This window comes from Hippocampus guttulatus, chromosome 21 (assembly GCF_054856545.1).
Source record: "Hippocampus guttulatus isolate MCC_2025c chromosome 21, RoL_Hgut_1.0, whole genome shotgun sequence".
Taxonomy (NCBI): domain Eukaryota; kingdom Metazoa; phylum Chordata; class Actinopteri; order Syngnathiformes; family Syngnathidae; genus Hippocampus; species Hippocampus guttulatus.
The window spans coordinates 3,952,035-3,969,281 of NC_141281.1; the positions used below are offsets into that span (position 1 = coordinate 3,952,035).

At 43.1% G+C, this 17,247-nt stretch overlaps 2 protein-coding genes across 2 annotated transcripts; one reads left to right on the forward strand and one right to left on the reverse strand.

Moving 5' to 3' along the window:
- Positions 1 to 215: 215 nt before the first annotated feature.
- fbxo15 (F-box protein 15) lies at positions 216 to 7,260 on the reverse strand. Its single transcript, XM_086102127.1, has 9 exons — positions 7,014 to 7,260; positions 6,548 to 6,652; positions 5,873 to 6,100; positions 4,117 to 4,311; positions 3,895 to 4,024; positions 2,911 to 2,993; positions 2,400 to 2,545; positions 2,133 to 2,257; positions 216 to 1,478 (listed from the first exon to the last, which is right to left on the reverse strand). The coding sequence occupies exons 1-9, from the start codon at positions 7,088 to 7,090 to the stop codon at positions 1,212 to 1,214; spliced, it is 1,356 nt and encodes a 451-aa protein (XP_085958253.1). The 5' UTR covers positions 7,091 to 7,260; the 3' UTR covers positions 216 to 1,211.
- A 3,234-nt stretch (positions 7,261 to 10,494) lies between these two features.
- Positions 10,495 to 13,889, forward strand: cbln2b (cerebellin 2b precursor). The gene is made up of 4 exons (XM_086102552.1): positions 10,495 to 10,852; positions 11,091 to 11,591; positions 12,605 to 12,724; positions 12,836 to 13,889. The coding sequence occupies exons 2-4, from the start codon at positions 11,310 to 11,312 to the stop codon at positions 13,031 to 13,033; spliced, it is 600 nt and encodes a 199-aa protein (XP_085958678.1). The 5' UTR covers positions 10,495 to 10,852; positions 11,091 to 11,309; the 3' UTR covers positions 13,034 to 13,889.
- Positions 13,890 to 17,247: the final 3,358 nt, after the last annotated feature.

Genomic DNA, 17,247 nt, shown 5'->3' on the forward strand with positions numbered 1-17,247 from the left:
GTGCGGAAGTAGTATTAAGTAGAAACAAATATGAAGATATCTTTGTCCAACAGTCTGGGAAGCTGACTTCTTTTGTCCTTTCAAAAGCTGACAATGACTTTGTAGAAGAAGAAAAATAGCAATGCGTGGGCATCATTGTTGCTGCCAATCCTTGACCCATGTCAGGGACCATTAATATTAACATACATGCTCTGTTGACAAGAAATGTTTTTGTTTTTTTTTATTTTGTAAAGAGTTTTGGAATTGTCTTTGGATAAAAAATAAAAATAAAAAATAAAATTTGCTCTTGTCTTTTTTCTCAAACCAAAAGCCAAAGTGCTTTACTGCCCTCGTGTGGTCATTTTCTTCCTCTTCCTCCAGGATCGCTCTCAGAAGTAAACCACTTTGCCAATGAGATTCCAATTAAAATGATGAGCTAGGGGAGGGGGGGATCGGGCCATCCATTTTCTATTCTGCTTAAACTGTTACAACCAATTTGATATGCTATTCTGTTAGTTTATTTGTTTTTTCTTACTGTGATGGACAATCGTTTCATAGAGAAACAAAATCATGTGAGGCATCAAACATTGCGACGGCACGCTCAAAACGGCTGCCACATCTGAAAGCGACTACAATGTCAATGTCCCCATGATATCCTTAAAATACGACGACACGGCCACTTTCAAGTCATTTGGCGGCTTTCCGGGGAAATGTCCTCATGTTAAAATGCAGGCATGCCAGAAATACAATAAATCATTTCATTTGCTTTGGACATTTATGGCTAGGTTAGATATGAAAAAGCCCAGCCTAAGTGACGGGCGAGCATCACTAATGGGTGTGGCATTGAAGGTGGCCTCATGATGGAGAGATGATGACATAATACAAGTGGGTCAAATCGAGGCGGTGTTCATAGAGGTCTCGCTTCCTGAATGATGAATGGTGGCTGCATGTGTGTGTGTATGTGCAATGCTTTTGCATGGCTCTCAAAAGTGCAGATGTCACCAAGGTTAGCCTTATACTAAGCACGGTTAGTAGAATAAGAACAGCTTTCTCTGCTTGCAGCAGGAGAGTAGAACTATAAGTAATCGAGAGGCTTTGGGATGCTGTATGGATAAAATGTGTTTTCTAGGTAAATGGAGAAAAGATCGGAAAAAACAATGCAAGTGATTCAATGCAATTGCGAGAATCCGGATCGGATCAGAATCAGGAAACGTTTAGTGTTCTTTCTACCCTTAGTATTCTTTTCTGAAGTACTTGTTGACTTTGCAGGTTGTCACGTAAACTACTAAGCCGACAAGGAAAATTTGCTTCTGTTCCTCCATCTGCACAAATTTCATCACGACTTGCCCTTCGGTGTCCTGATAGCGGACGAGGAAGTGTTCCGCGGCATGGAAAAGCGACAACGGCATCTCCGGGTGCTTCAGGGCAACTGGTGAGCTCACGCACCAAAAGGGTCTGTTGAACTCATCGAGAAGAGTGAGGCTCATGATACAGCGATTCTGAGGAAGAGAGGACGTGTGTTAAAATGTGTCTGTGGGCGAATTGTACAAATTCATTTTTAGGAGCATGCGAGCCTTCGCGGGGAGGATCCACTTATGAGTTTCTTGGGGGACGGTTTTCAACGAGTGATTTGGAGAACCCACATAACATTTGATTGTCAAACTTCTTTTCAACGTACCCCGTTTACGTCTCAAAAAACAACAAAAAAAAACGGCAATAGACGAGTGGCATAAGAGGGTTGGCACATACAGTAAATGGATGCAAAGAGACTTGAATGATCAATATGTAATCCAAGCTATTTTAGGTGATTTATGGGCTACCTCAAGAGTCTGTGATCGGCCCCAAGTTATTGATATTACACATTAATGATATATGCATCCTTACTAGGATGTTCAAATATGTTTTATTTGTCAACGACAGTTGTCTGCGCTTGTGAATAGCTTCTAAATACTGCTGAAATCGAATTGAATACACAGAAAAACTGGTTGGATGCCAATAAATGATCAGTAAATTTGAACAAAATAAAGTTTATCTTTGGCACACAATTTTTTTTCATCTGATTAAAATCTCCGTTTGGTAGTCTCGGAACTTTCTACCAATTAGTGAGTGAGTGGCTCCAGAATAAGTCAGATAGCAAAGTGGCAAAGCGGCACCTTGACTTCGCCTCGCAGGGCCTCGCACCTCCAGGGCAGAGTAACATTTCCTGATAAAGGTGCGTGCTTTGAAAAACAGCTGTCGTTAACGGCAGGAAGTTGGATATGGCCATCGCAGATCTGATCTGAAAGACATCATGATACTGTATGTTCACAGCCAACGGATGATCAATATTTATTTTTGTTGCAGAGTTTATTTGGGCATGTGTTTGTTTCACACCTCAAGTTGTATTATGCGTATCCGATAAAATGAAAAAAAAAAATCACCTCTTCGGCAGAATAACTGAGAGAAACTTGCAGACATGATCTCGCATTCAGTGCTGTGGAGAACTATGTGTAGCTGGTATCCGTGGAGACCATAATCAGGATCGATGTCATCAAATGGGGCTTCGAGCACACGCTCGACGTAGGGACTACAGAAAAGAAAAGAATACATTTGAAACGTGTTCTCACGTAAGGCCAGTAGAGGGGGCTATGTGCACACGTATGAGCGGTTGTCAGAAATGCTGCTGGAAAGAATTGACAAGACGACTGAACTATTTCATTTTATGATTGCAACGCTTGTGTTGTAATTAAAGGGCACTGTTTTTGTTTTTTTGTTTTTATTAAACGATGGTGGCTTACACTTCATTGTAATACAGCCGGGATCCGTTTGTATCCATGTAAGGCTCTTTGTATTGAATATTTCGTCTTGACAGAAAGGGGAAAATGACAGATTGACCACACTTGGGCCAAGCTGATGAGGACAAATGAGAAAAAAAAAGAGGTGTTAGCCCACCTAAGAGAAGATCCCTGGGTACTTCTCTCCAGCAGCATGTACAAGTGGAGGGTGAACGTGACGAAGGCAACACTGCGCTGCTCCTGTGAACAGAACACTCAAATCAGCATTGTTTTGTTGACTTCTCTTACGATGGTTGAAGAATACCTCCAAAGTTTTACATGCATATTCCTTCTTCATTTAAAATGATCAAACCCACTTGGCTCAGTCAAATGCACGTGTTAGTTTTCATCACGATCCAAGTTTGCACCTTTCAGGAGTTATCCGATTCTGTTCTAAAACTTTTACGCCGCTCGTCAAAGTTGTCTTACCGGGGCTTTTTCCTGTGTTGCTGTTCTATGTGAAAGGTACTGACACAGAATAATGGGGGGGAGAACGAAGGCAAACCTGTAACTGCCCAGCTTCGGAAGGTGTTAAAGGCAAGTGAAAGGGGGGGAAACAGAGTTTGGGTCAAGGAGTTGTTACGTTGAAAACAATTTTCACTGTTGGTGTTTGATTTGCCACACCACATGCCGAAGCTTATGTGACTACAGAATTGCATTTTGGCTGCTAGCTAAACCTAATTTTGCAGAAACCTCGGTGAAAGGGGCCATATTTTCCAACCGAACCTTTCTCTGAAAACATGCAGGCATGATGTGATGTCAGAGCAAGAAGCTCGGATGGAAGAAGAACAAATAGGCTGATGCTACTCTGTCTAAGCAGTCACAGTTGTCAATCAAACCGCTCAAATTCTTCAGAGCTTGTTGTTGCGATTATTTTGCATCCTCATTTTTTTCTCCATGTTTATCCCAATCGTGTCTCAGAAGCTTTTTTTTTTCCCCCCTTGGGCCTTTTTGTTCTATTTACTTTGCCACCTTTCATGAAACCGTGTCTAAATAAAATACAGTTCTCAATTAAATAGAAAAGACACATTTGAGTGGAGTGCTTTGTGAGGAACCGCATCCGTTTGAAAGAGATTTAAAAAGCAAAACAAAAAACAAATACCCTCCAAAGCCCCATGACAACGTCGGGCTTTAATAGCTTCAATTCAACTAGTTGGTCCTGGCCATAGTCCTGCATGCTTTTGGTCACACTCTGCATGTCCACCACATCCATGAGGGACCTCCAGCCAGGTCTGTCAGAGCAAGAAGACGACAATCAATTTCACAGGGAAGAGCAGATGCGCCGGAGCGGCAGTTGAATTCGAATGGATGCAGACTGCCTTACGCCTTGAGTCCGGGGCAGCTGAGGGCTACTCTGCTGACGCCGTGGAGCTGAATGGTGGAAATCTGATGGAAGTCAGGCCAGAGGGTTCCATTCCAGCACAGCACCGCAGAGGTCTCAAAGAACCGGAGCCAGCTAAGATCGTATGTGACTTCATTTTTTGATTTGTCCATGACGGTCAGCTCCCAGGTGACGTTTCTAAAATGCCATAACTTCCATTTAGAGCATTAGGCTAAATCTGCAGTATCTGCAGTGTCAGGTTTTTTTTTTTTCTTTTTAGTCCGTCTCCCTTTGGACGGATTGACAGGACATACATGGCAGATGCAATTCTTGTTTCTTTTCCTTTTGTTCATTGCACACACATACGCGTACACGTTTGCACACTACCTTGCAGGCTTGCTCACTTGTATATATCTATTCCAAAGGGTTTGAAAATGGCTGGCACTGAACTAGCAAGGAGTGAGGCATTGACAGAACTCGGGAAAGGAGACAAGAAACACAAGACGATGCGATGCAGAACAAATGCAGAAGTGGCAAAGGCGAAAAAAGAAGCATGTGTTGACATGTACAGTATGCCAAGTTGGACCGTAAAGAAGGGGAGAAACATTCTTGCAGGTTGGCCAGACAAAGAGATGGAAATAGAAAGGATGTGCAGCAGGCTTAGGTGATTCCGGACAGAGATGGAAATGTGTTAATGGCTATTCTGTTTGCTTTATCGGCCGTCAAGGAACTTCTGTGAAATTACTAGTGGAATAAAATACAATAATGACATGCAAAGAAAATCACCCGCTCTGATGAATTTCTTTGTCTGTTTCAGTCTAAACTGAGGCTCTGGGACTGTTCCTATTGTGCTTTAGCTTGTGCCTCGCTGAGGGAGAAACAAAGGCAAAAACTGGAGCAACCTGTGAGGACCGAGATGACGATGGGGATTTGGTCTGCCATTGTCTGTATGTGTGATGTCTTCTGAAATGCTTATTAGGAAGGTAAATCGCACGCTCCGGAGTGTCTCAAACAGATAAACCCCGAGGGGAAGTGTCTGACTTGGTGGGGAAGGAAGCGAGAGAAACTACTGTATGTGTTCCTGATGAGAGGTCGGGAGGGGAAGTAATTTATTTCAACAATTCAGACAGCCTCCACGAGGAAAACACTTATTTCCATTTCCCCCTTTGTACCACAGCAACCGGCATGGAAGTCAAAATGGAGCACCTTCCAGTCTCTAATCAAAGGTTGCACCAACCCAGCAGAGAGTTAGCGGGGAGGCGGTGAAGGAGCCCAACCCCCGATCACGGATGCCGAAATACAGTACCTCTGAGTATTCATACCAAGCAGCACTCCCCCCCCGGTAATCTGGTCAAATGTTCTGCACAAAATCTGCCAATAATTCACCTTCAATGTAATTATGTTAAAACTCGCTATTACATTAAATGGAAGCTCTAAAATGGAATGTAAGTCTAACACCTAAATAATAGTTCTACAAAGGATAATTCCAAGCAGGTGACCCTCATCACCAAACAATGAAAATAAAGTTGTATCTGAGCAACAAAAACAGTTTGGGGTCTGACGATGAACTGGAGTCCTACCTATTTAGGCTCCCATTATAAGATGCAAAGGGATGTGAAAAGTAGTCTGATCACTTTGCAGCCACGAGAAGCAGTCATAAAAACTGGTAAGACCACAAAATGTGAACCGTGATATGGCGAGGGGATGACAGTAATTCATATGTTTGAACACTTACTGTCATAGGTAGTCTTTGTCTTACCGGAGCATCTGAACTACTTGACTGGGCAACCCTGTGTGACGGCTGATGACTGCGTTGTATTTTCTCCACTTCCTCCTATTCCACGCATCAAGAGCTTTGAAGTAGCGTAGCTTCCAGTAACCCCAAGGTTGATCTCCAGCCTCCAATGTGCTCTTCTCTAGCATCTCCCCAACCATGCTCATTGGCCTCTTGCTCAGCAGCCGCTTGCATATATTTCTCCATAAGACCCTGCATTGGTTGTGTTGGTAAGAAGGGAAATGAATCAGTGGTAATGCCAAAAAGTGTCACATGCAGTATGCATCTAAGAGTAACACGTATTTGTTGTGGTTCTCCATCTTCATTTCCGAATGTTCCACTAACACCAACAACCTGCTCTTTACCTGAAATTGGCACTAAACTAGCCGTGACACTGATGTCCTATTATTGAAATAGCCTACATCAAAATTATGATCTGAAGGCAGCTGCAGAGTTGAATTCTAATTATCTCCGCAAAGGTTCCCCAGACCCTGCTTTTTCCTCGCTCGTCTTTTACGATTGCATTGAATCCTGAAATCCTCTTCAGAGTGGATTTGTAACATGGTTGCCTTTTCATGCACAGCGTGTGTGTGTGTGTGTGTGTGTGTGTGTGTGTGTGTGTGTGTGTGTGTGTGTGTGTGTGTGTGTGATACTACCTACTCATCATTGGCAAGTTGATAGAAGGTCTTACTGACGTGGCTGACGCAGAGGAGTGCGCCAGCATCCAGGTAGGAGAGAATCTTATTCTGGATGTCGTATGGCAATCTACCAAAAAAAAAAAAGTACCAGAACATCAAAACCCGAAGGAAAAAAATTGATGTTTTCATGCCACTAGCTGTTCTTCCTGCTGTTCTTTTGCGTGCCACTGGCAGGCTTATCATATCCCCTTGACTATATGTAATGATGAAGTGAACTGCACAAAGGTAATACAATTTCATGTGATCTGAATCTAATCAGTAGCACATTTACTTTGACATGTTGACATAACTACTTACTCCCTGGTGGGGCTTCAATGAACACAGTAAATTAGCTCGGCATTTGTAGTAAACAGTGGTTAATACTGGCACAATAACTTAGAAGACTCAAACAATTACAGAAAATGATTTGAGAAATACACGCGTGTTACCTTTCTATAAAGCTTTCAAGGGATGCTCGGGGGAGTTTGTGAGCTCGTTGTAACCTCGTTGATTTTAATGCTAACATGTTTGCACTTCTCTCGCCGATTGTGAAGCGCTTCGTTTATGACGGCATGCAATGGTTTCACGCTGCAGAGATGATTTGTCGAACACCGCCTTTAAAACTTTGACCCGGCGTCTTCATGAACTTAGAATTGTGAAGAAAAGCCAGAAAACAACATTCACCGCATTGGCGTCCTGTCGCCGTAGCAACGTCAGTGTAATGCTGCATTCGATGAGAGTGGGAAATCAGCCTTTTTCGATTTCCAACTGCGCACTTTTACAAACATTTCAACTGGGAGGCCCAAGATTTGTGAAGATAAATTGCTGGAGGTCTAACTGTGTTGGAACGAACGACAAAAATAAACAATCTATCTTTAATTCCATCTTTTCTATCTCTAATTCCATCAATCTAATCCATCTTTATTGTTCCCATTCGCCTCGAACGCTTTGAGGTCGGAACTGGAACAATACAGTACCCGAATGCATCGTACCTCCCATTTAATTACCGTAGCACTGCCCTAATGAAGTTTCCGGAAACTATATGGACTTGCAGCTTCAAAAAAGTTTTCAAAAAAGTAAAAATAAGAATAACAGACCTACAAGCGGACCCTTTGAAAGAATTCATTTCCGCGAATCACGGCAAATGTTTGCATGGAAAAGACTGCAGAACAGTCGGTACGGAGATAACTGATGTGATCGAGTGGCTAAATCGTCTGTCGGACAGCTTTACATCTTGACAATTAAAGGCAACTTTTTTTTCACCTGCATAAAATAAAATATAATAAAATTAAATTAAAACTAATGTCTCCTTTAAGCTAAACTACGAATTGCAACTCAGTTTACAGAGAAATGCTGGCAAATGCTGTCAAGATCATGCAAAACTGATGATAATAAGTCCATCCATTCAGCCTCTAATCAGGAAATAGATTGTAGGCCAGCATACTTTAGGGGAAAAGTGGACTCAAGTTGTGAATGGGTGAATTGAATACACACAAGTCAGCTCTGAGAGCCACCACAATATCAGTGGCCTTCAGCAAAATGCCTAATCGGCAGCGATAATCATCTTAAATGAGCCAGGCTTGTGATGCCATTAATAAAGACGAGTTCAAAAACAAGTAGAAGACTTATTTTGACACACAATCATATGAGTATGGAAGCTTGACTCAATTAGTTTGTCATCTCTACAATGGCACAAATGGAATTTTGAAGCCCCTGGGAGGAAGTGGTCAGGCTGATGTCATAAGGAGCTCACACCTAGTGATGTAAGAAACCCATGACACACTAACTCTTCATGCCACTTAAGGGCTTCTTTCAGGCCAAAATGACAAGTTGGGCTAATTCTACATGTGAATATAGGCCTACTATATGGAGATATTTATAGCTGACAGATGGACGGGAAGGCAGATGGATATGGAGGGTCGTGCCAACAGTGAATGCGCCGTTTAGTAGATGTAATGTTTCTTAATGCGTGATGTTTTGATTGCATCCGATTGCATTTAACACACACTGCACAATATGTCCCTAACAACCACAGGGAATCATGCGTCATCAGCCCACATCTGACCTCTATGTGGACTCATTGCATGAAAGAAACATGTGTAGATAGAAACACAAACCACCCATGGTAGGCTAAGTCATTTTCTCACACATACACACATACAAAAAAATAAAATAAAATAAAGGCAGATGGTTCGCTTTAAGAGCTGGCACATCATCGACCTCCCCGTTCCTGGAAGCCAGTAGGCACTGCTAGCTGTCAGGGGAAATAAGCGTAACGTGGTCGTCAGTCGGGCCAATCAGCTTTCCTGAAGGACGTGCGGCCCCTCTTTTAGGGCAACGGCTGCCCCTGGTATGTTAATGCCATATAGGCCACATCCCTTTTTGCTTGCATGTCCCCCCCCCCCCCCCCCCCCCCCCCCTACGTGACATTTGATGTTTTTCCATTGCTACGTGTCCTTCTTGAAGGCCTCGGGTCAGTTGTGGCTCGTGGATACCTGATGTCACTCTTCCGCATGGTTTGGCAGTCGACTCTTGACAGTGCAACGTTTGTCAAATCGGGGTTGAGAAAGGGGGAAGGAGTACTGTGATTAAGCCGAAAATTCCTTTTTCTCTGCAGTGCAAGTCATGTGAAGCTTTGCACCGGGACACCGTGCGACTTGTATATCAAGACCATCCATGCTCCTCCAAACCTTGATGAGAAAAGTGGAGTGTTTTTTTTCCCCACCCCTGGCTCTCAATCCGTAAACATGAACGAAACACCCGTGCTTTGATTGAAACCACAAACCACACGTCGTCGTTGAAATGATACATTGAGATTTTTTTTCTTCCTCACATGGATAAAAATCCCATCCATGCCAGAAAATGTCTACGTATCAGTCTTCATCTAATGTGCCAATCTATAAATATTCTATATAATATATAAGATACTCAGCGGCTATAATCATGCTTGTGGCTTCATGCATATCTGATCCCATTTGATTCCTCTTGTCACATGCAAACATGCACAACAAAATCTGTACATGGCGCTAAACGGTCATGTGCACACATTTCCAAGTGGCCGAATTGAAGGAGTGTCAAAGGCCTTGACTGCATCACTTGCATTGGGGTTCTACATCGGGTTTTACTCAGTAATCAGATCACACAAACCAGGAAGGCAGGGAAGAGCAGGGAAGACTGACCAAAACGTATTGAACAAAAATACCAACAGGAGTTCACCGGAAAAATTCAAACACTCGAACAAAGTCTTGAAAATCACAAGAAACCAAAGTAGCAAACACATGATGACAGGAATAAAACATGGCAGACACTCACAATGATCCATCCAAGTCTGAGCGAATCCTGAGAACTAAAATACAAGCAAAGCTATGTGACAACGAGAAACACCTGCACAAGACACAAAGGCTTGAGGGAGCTGATAGGTGAGCACGAGGGACCCGGATGACGAGAACAGGTGAAGCCAAAAAGGGCCCATCGGGGAACAAAACCAAATGTAACCTAAACAAAAAAACATACCGGAATCAGTGCAAACTATATCCACAATAATCAACCTGGTTACACGAATACGCATACTTTTAAATTTATGACAGGAATAACGTGTTCGAAACCCATTTCAATGCAGTGTACTTTGAACTCTAACAACTTTCATCAACATATTGTTAAAAGCGAGCTATGTGTGAAGGAGAAAAGCAGCTCCTTCAAGCTCTTGGACAACATATAAGGAAGAACTCTGTGGGTGATGCAATGCATTTCTACAACACATGGTTGAAAAAAATACATCTCTTCGAATGTCGCTCAAAATTTAGCAGTGGGATTTTTTTCAAGGGAGGTGACCAAGTGGTTCCCACTTGGGCGGAACTCAAATCAACCACTGGGTGGCGCAAAGGCATCTCTATTCGGACTGCAAGCGAAGCGTCGATTTGTTCGCGGACACTGTACGCGGATGCTGGATGTGGTGCGCATCGGCAAGGTTATCCCGCGCACCCCACCCTTGATTTCGGATTAATCTGAGACAGCAGCAGTATATAAATGACACACACCGAGAGCCAAGTGGATGCGCCCCCTAAACCTGTGAGAAAGCAAAACAAACACGCCCTGACTTTACGCGTGTTGTTATTCGTTCCGACACATTTGTAAGGAGTTGAAACAAACAATGGGCGTGAGTTATCCATTGAAAGAGAACCCGGAGACCTTGGCTGTTTTTCCTCCCTCCCCTTCTTTGGACCAACATCTGAGCGCTCATTTCAGTCGGTGAGAGGCAGAGGAGGAACCAGCAACATGGAGTGCGCAGGTGGGTCTTAAATTGCTCGTGAAACCTTTCAAAAGTGCTACTTAAAGCTTAGATTGCCCAAAAAAGGGCTGGGCACACGATAAAACATGTTTCGCCGTTTACAAAGTATGCGACGAATCGATTGCAGCGACATTTTACGCACAGACAACGCGCTCAAATTGACTGGCGACTTGATGAAAACTATTCAACGATCGCCTCGGATTTTCTCTCACATCAAACATTTCGTTTTATTTCTCAGGATGTGCGTCCACCTTTGTGTGACCGTAAAAGGTTGCCTCCCGAAAACCAGCCAAGTAAAGGTGCGCAGGAAGGAGGGGAGACGCGGAGTCAGAGGGTGTTTTAAGAGCGAGCAAGAGGAAGAGAGGGAGGAGAGAAGGGGAGGAAAGTGTGCACCAGGTGATCGAGTGCTAAGAAACCTCCACGGAGGCTGCCGGCTTGGAACACAGGATCAGCGACCATGGCGCGAGCGCGCTGCCCGGGACCGGCCCTCTTCCTCCTCCTCCTCCTGGGGTGTACGGTGGCTTTGTGCCTCGGCCAGAACGACACGGAGCCCATCGTGCTGGAGGGGAAGTGTCTGGTCGTGTGCGACTCCAACCCTTCCTCGGACGGAGCGGTCACGTCCTCTCTCGGCATCTCGGTGCGCTCCGCAGGGGCCAAGGTGGCTTTTTCGGCCGTGCGTGGAACCAACCACGAGCCGTCAGAGATGAGCAACACCTCCATGACCATCTACTTTGACCAGGTGAAAACGGCATTGGAAAAAGAGGCAAATCTTTTTTTCGATTGGACGTGTCATTTAAACCATGAAAAAGCAGCTAAAATGAAGCTGCATGTTGAACGGGGTCGTTTTGATTTCATGAATGTTGTGCGTAAAACTCACCTTTTAGTTCATAGATTAGAGCGATTTTTTTACGTCGTATCTGACTTGTTATATTTTACAATTGTTCTCAGTAACTTTAAAGTAGCGCTGTTGGCGCTGGTACCATTATGGGTTTTTTTTTTAGGATCCGCAACTGGAATCAAGCTTTTACGCTTGATTTTAAAAGTCAAATGCCATTTTTTACGCACGGCCTAGGAGTGTTTGATGAGAGATTTCATTTAAACCACATCCATTGTCATGCCCCCTCATCCTTGAAAAAGAGACATTTGAATAAGGGGAAGCTATTTTAGTTTGGTTGAAAGCTGCAAGCAGCCCTTTTACGTGTAAAGTTCTGCTTAGAGGCTGATTGTACACTTACTTCATTTATGCCTCTGTAACTAATGTGATACCTCATTGATTATCGATCAGTTTTCACTTTTATCTAACCCGAGACGGAAGAAGCAGCCGCCTTAACGCTGTTGGATGTGTGTGCCCCCCCCCTGCCCCCCGCAAAAAAAATCACCCCTTTTGAGCGTTGTTAGAGGCTGAGTCTGACTTAATGAGCTTTGTTTGTATAAAATATTCAAGCATTGATTTCCCTTCGTTCATTCCGGGCAAAATCACAAAGCAGTCACCTCAAGGTGATGAATTTGTGATCTTTTTCATCTTTTTTTTTTTTCTAAGCCTCTCGCAATATGTGTTTTGGAGAGCCCACTGCTAGTATCAACTCATTAGCAAGTGGCTTGAGGCGTCTTTACAAACGGTGCCCTGTTGAGTGGACGGTATTTGCACCGATGCCGTTTCCGATTTGAAACCAAGTCAATCTCCCGTCCGACGCACAGAATGACACCCCGGAGCAGTTGGCGCAGGCAATAACAAAATATCTGTGCATCCAGGTTTTAGTGAACATCGGCAACCATTTTGACCTGAAGGCGAGTGTTTTCCAAGCTCCAAGGAGGGGCATTTACAGTTTCAGTTTCCATGTGGTCAAGGTCTACAACAGACAAACCATTCAGGTGAGCGTTTGTGATTATTATTTTTTGGGTGCAAGAACAAGTGTAAGGTCACACGAAAGGAGGGGGGGAACCCTATCTCACTCCACCCTCTTTTCTTATACTCCCCCGCAGGTAAACCTGATGCAAAATGATTACCCAGTCATATCAGCCTTTGCCGGGGACCAGGACGTAACGAGGGAGGCGGCCAGTAATGGAGTACTGCTGATGGTGGAGCGAGAGGACCGCGTCTATCTGAAGCTGGAGCGTGGCACCCTCATGGGCGGATGGAAATACTCCACCTTCTCAGGCTTTCTGGTCTTTCCTCTATAATCTGACCTTGGATGTGACTCTGCTTGGGACGACAACAACAAGAAGAATAACAACAACAAAAAAAAACCAACAACATGAAATTTATTTTAAACTCAAAGAACTTGTCAGCCAAGGAAGTCGATGAAACTCCTGAATGTCCTCAAACTCTTCCATCCTCCTCCCACTACCCCTCCTCCTCCTCCTTCTCCTCCTCCTCCTGCTCCTCCTCCGCCTCACATCCGTCTACTATCTTAGTCCAGTATGAACCGTGGAGATTCAAATATTCACATCAATCAACTTGTATGCAGTCAGGACGTCGTCGTGGTGTTTGGAATTTTTGCTGGCTTGGGGAACTTTGCCAAAAAGGCCAACATTAAAGCAAGAGAGGACATGACATGGAAGAGGCGGCGAGTGTGTTATGCTCCATTTTAAGTTTTGTATAGCCTTAAAGAATATATGCTTTCCGTCCAAGTGAAGTCTCTGGAATTATGGACACGCTGAGAGAGAAGCGCTTTCACGCCCAAAGCCGTCTTTTGCACGAATGGATTTTTTTGTTTGGTTTGTGCTGTCAATGGTGTTTCGTTTGGATGGTGAAAATAAGCCGAATTTGGCCACGAGAAGAAGAGCTATTTATGACAAGAAGAGGCCACTGGAAACGGCTTGACTTGAAGAGCCCTTTCATTGGAAGGAAAAAAAAAAAGAACGAATCTATCATTTTTAAAGTACATTATTCACATTCGTGTGTTTTACATTGCGGAATTCGCATATAGCTCTTGACTGATTTAATGTTCAGTGACGTTGCTCACGAAATGTAACATGTGGAAACAATAGAAGAAGCCCTATATATGTCCCGCTTAATAAACTATATTGTATTGTAGAGACAAAGCGCAGATCTTTTATTCAAATGAGAGTTTAGTGGCAGCTTCAGATTGTCAAGCGGGCCTGTGGTCGCTGTCCGTGGTGCTGAAGTGTAGATCAAGTTTGGAGCCTGAAATAAGACCCAAAAGAAAGAGTTGCAGTCTTTAGCGTTCGTATGATGTGGAACCGTTACGGCTCGATATTCCACAACAGAAAAAAACATTTCATATTCTGTTACAGTGGGAATTAAAATGCATTTTTCCGTGCACTCTTGACTTAAAGTATCAAGAAGGAACAGCCTCAGTGCTCCTTCACAAGACGCACACGCACACATACACGCACACACACACACACACACACACACACACACACACACACACACACACACACACACACACACACACACACGAAACTGGTGTTAATAAAGCAAAAAAGTTAAAAAAAATGTTGTAAAATATGATCATGTAGTTTTGTGTTGATTTAAATAGTATTGCCATGCTGCACAGTAAACATTTTAGCCCACCTACACCTTACTTGTTAGACACCCACACAAAATGTGAAGCGTGTGAGAGCTCGCTCCAAACAAGTGAAACATATTCCAAATATTTATCTAGAAGTGAAGTGATGAGGCTAAATAAATGCAAAGGATCTGGTGTGGTCCTGTTGCTTGTCTCAGATGTGTTCCTGATGTCGAGGCAGCCAGTCGGAGATTCTGAACACAAGCCCAAAGTTACAATTGTGTCTGTTGGTGGTAGTCGATGATAACGAGCGAGCTTTTAATCTCTCCTTAATGCCCTTTGGGTCAAAAGGACAAAGTCATTAATGTTCGTTAGTTGCTGATCTTATTAGCGTGTGACCTTTTTAGAGACGTAATTACACTTCAACCCATTTTATTCCTCGGATTTGGTCAGCGAATAAACATTGATATTCTGAGCTGTGAGGTGAAAATGTCATCATCATATCCCAAATGGATGCCCTATTGCGGATTAGAGCAACAGTATGAGATGTTTACACTTTTAGTGACATACAATTCTCTTTTGAGTAACACAGATCCAATGACACTGAATATAAAGAGTCGATACACCTTTCTTAAAATACCAATTTGATATGAGCAGAGAGAAGCACGTTTTGTGGTTGTTTCTCAAACTTTTATGCTTTGAAAAAAACAATAAAAAAATACTCACTAAATATATCCATGAATATCACTAAATAAAAATGTTCAGTTCCCCTAAATAATCAAGTTATACTGTATGTGACGTCACTGACCTGTTGCAAACTTGTTCATACACAGGAAATGTCCTTCTATTTACACAAAGCGGGGATGTGTCTCATTAATAATCCATAGCATTGGTATTCAGTTTCATGAAGATGCAAATATTCATCCACAAGTTCAAAAACAAAATGTCTCGTCCATTTGGGTGAAGAAAGTCAGCTTACTGGGCCCACAAAAAAAAGAAGATATGTGAGCAACCGCTGCCATCTTTTGTCCTCAAGAGTCATACTGTTCCTTGTTACTATCTGGGTGGAGGGACCGCAGAGCAATCATAAACAAAGATCGTGCAGACCGCACCAATGAGATGGCCAAAAGCAATCTGCCAAACAAGAGTTTATTAAAGTTTAAAATCCAATATTTTAGAAGAGCTGACTTCAATCGGGTTTGTGGAATCTTTTCCTTCCAGTCATCCAAGGGCCACACCAAATCAATGAAAATTCGAATGCAACTCTGTCACAAATGTTGATGATACAGGATGTTCAAAGAGGTTCATTGATTTGTGGCTTCGTATAACAATTCCTCCAAGGTTCTACTGTTGTTATATTTCTAAAATGTAAAACACCTTTTGAGAGCTTTTACTTGCTATATTTATTTATGTTTTTACGTCAAAGTCTGCTCATCATGACAGGATCACAAAAATCTATCGAGAACCCAAGAAGTGAAACATCCGGGCAGGATGACGTGCTAGTCTGAAGGTGCAATTTGGGGCCATTTCCAGTTGTTGTGCCTCAACCCTCCAAATTCGGTTGTACAATTGCACGGAAGGTCCAGGTTCAATGCCGCCGCGGGCTTTATGTGGCCCATTTGGGGTATAGGGACCATTAAAAACACAAGGTGAAAAACAAAACCCGTTTGAGGAGGGTGCTGACCATCAGTTGACTTACTTTTTTTGCTCTCCATATAAGGGGTCGTTTAAAGCTTCCAGGAAGGATTAACATCCAGCAGGATTTATCCTCCCCAATAGAGTACAAATGAGAGGACATTGCAATTATTAAGATTTATGATATGCAGCCTGCATTGTATTTTTTTTTCTTCCATTTGCAGTAAATGCAGAGTCATCCAAATTATCGGCGAGTATAAAAGCTACATTCTTTAAGGATAGGCTGCATTTTTACTGACGCCCAGATGGGGGTTTATTCCGCTTTGTCGGCTGGGTAGAGATCATTACAACATTGTAGATATCATTAAAAGGCACTGAACTCCGACAGAGTTGAGATATTTTTAAAAAGTATGACTTGTCTGTCGGAGGTCTGTTAAAAAACCTCTTTGCGGAGTGATGCATTCATGTGTGCGTGTCGTGTGGCTGTAGGACGCAATCCGCATTTAAATAAAAAAAGCAACGTTTCTGTTTTGCAATGTAAATTATGCAATGGACTGATCTGACGAATGTCGTCTGTGGTTGCAGATTCCCATGCACGATGTCACTAACTCATTAGTGAGCTGGCTTGAGTGTATAAACACCCACGCGGGCTGCACGTGTGAGCATTTCTATGTCATGCCTACGAGCGGGTGCATTCCTGCGTGCTCGTTGGGTCTTTTGTACGGCGTCGACGAACGCTTCTGAAAGACTGAAGTGTTTGAGGAGCAATTTGCGTCCCCTGAGCATCAAGACGGCTTGAATTGACAGTCGCCGGCGCTCATCTCAGCCATCTTGAAACATGGCACCGTTTAATTACGCCGCCTCGCGAGAGGATGCTAGTTGGCAGGTAAAGTGTCATCTATTTGCAAAATGTTTTATGTTCACAGGATGCCTCAGATGACTGACTTTCTCCTCATTACAAAACACTTTTCTTCTTCTTTGTCAAAAGCAATGGAAACATCGGGCATTGGATGAGGGAACCGACTTCGGAATGGGCTGATCAGCACTTTGCTTGAAGTCTGCTATCCGGGAACACCACTTGACCGTTTTTCCATGAAATTTGGTTGGGTGGTCGTGCCGCAATCAAAGCGGCAGCCAGCCTGCGAACTGAAAAAATGATTGATGAAAAGGATTGTTGCTTTGATAACAGTTGAAACACCAGATGCCAGATTATTATTATTACTTTTTTTTTTAAACACAAGCAATAATCACAGTGATTTGGTTACTCTTATTTTTAGCTTCTTT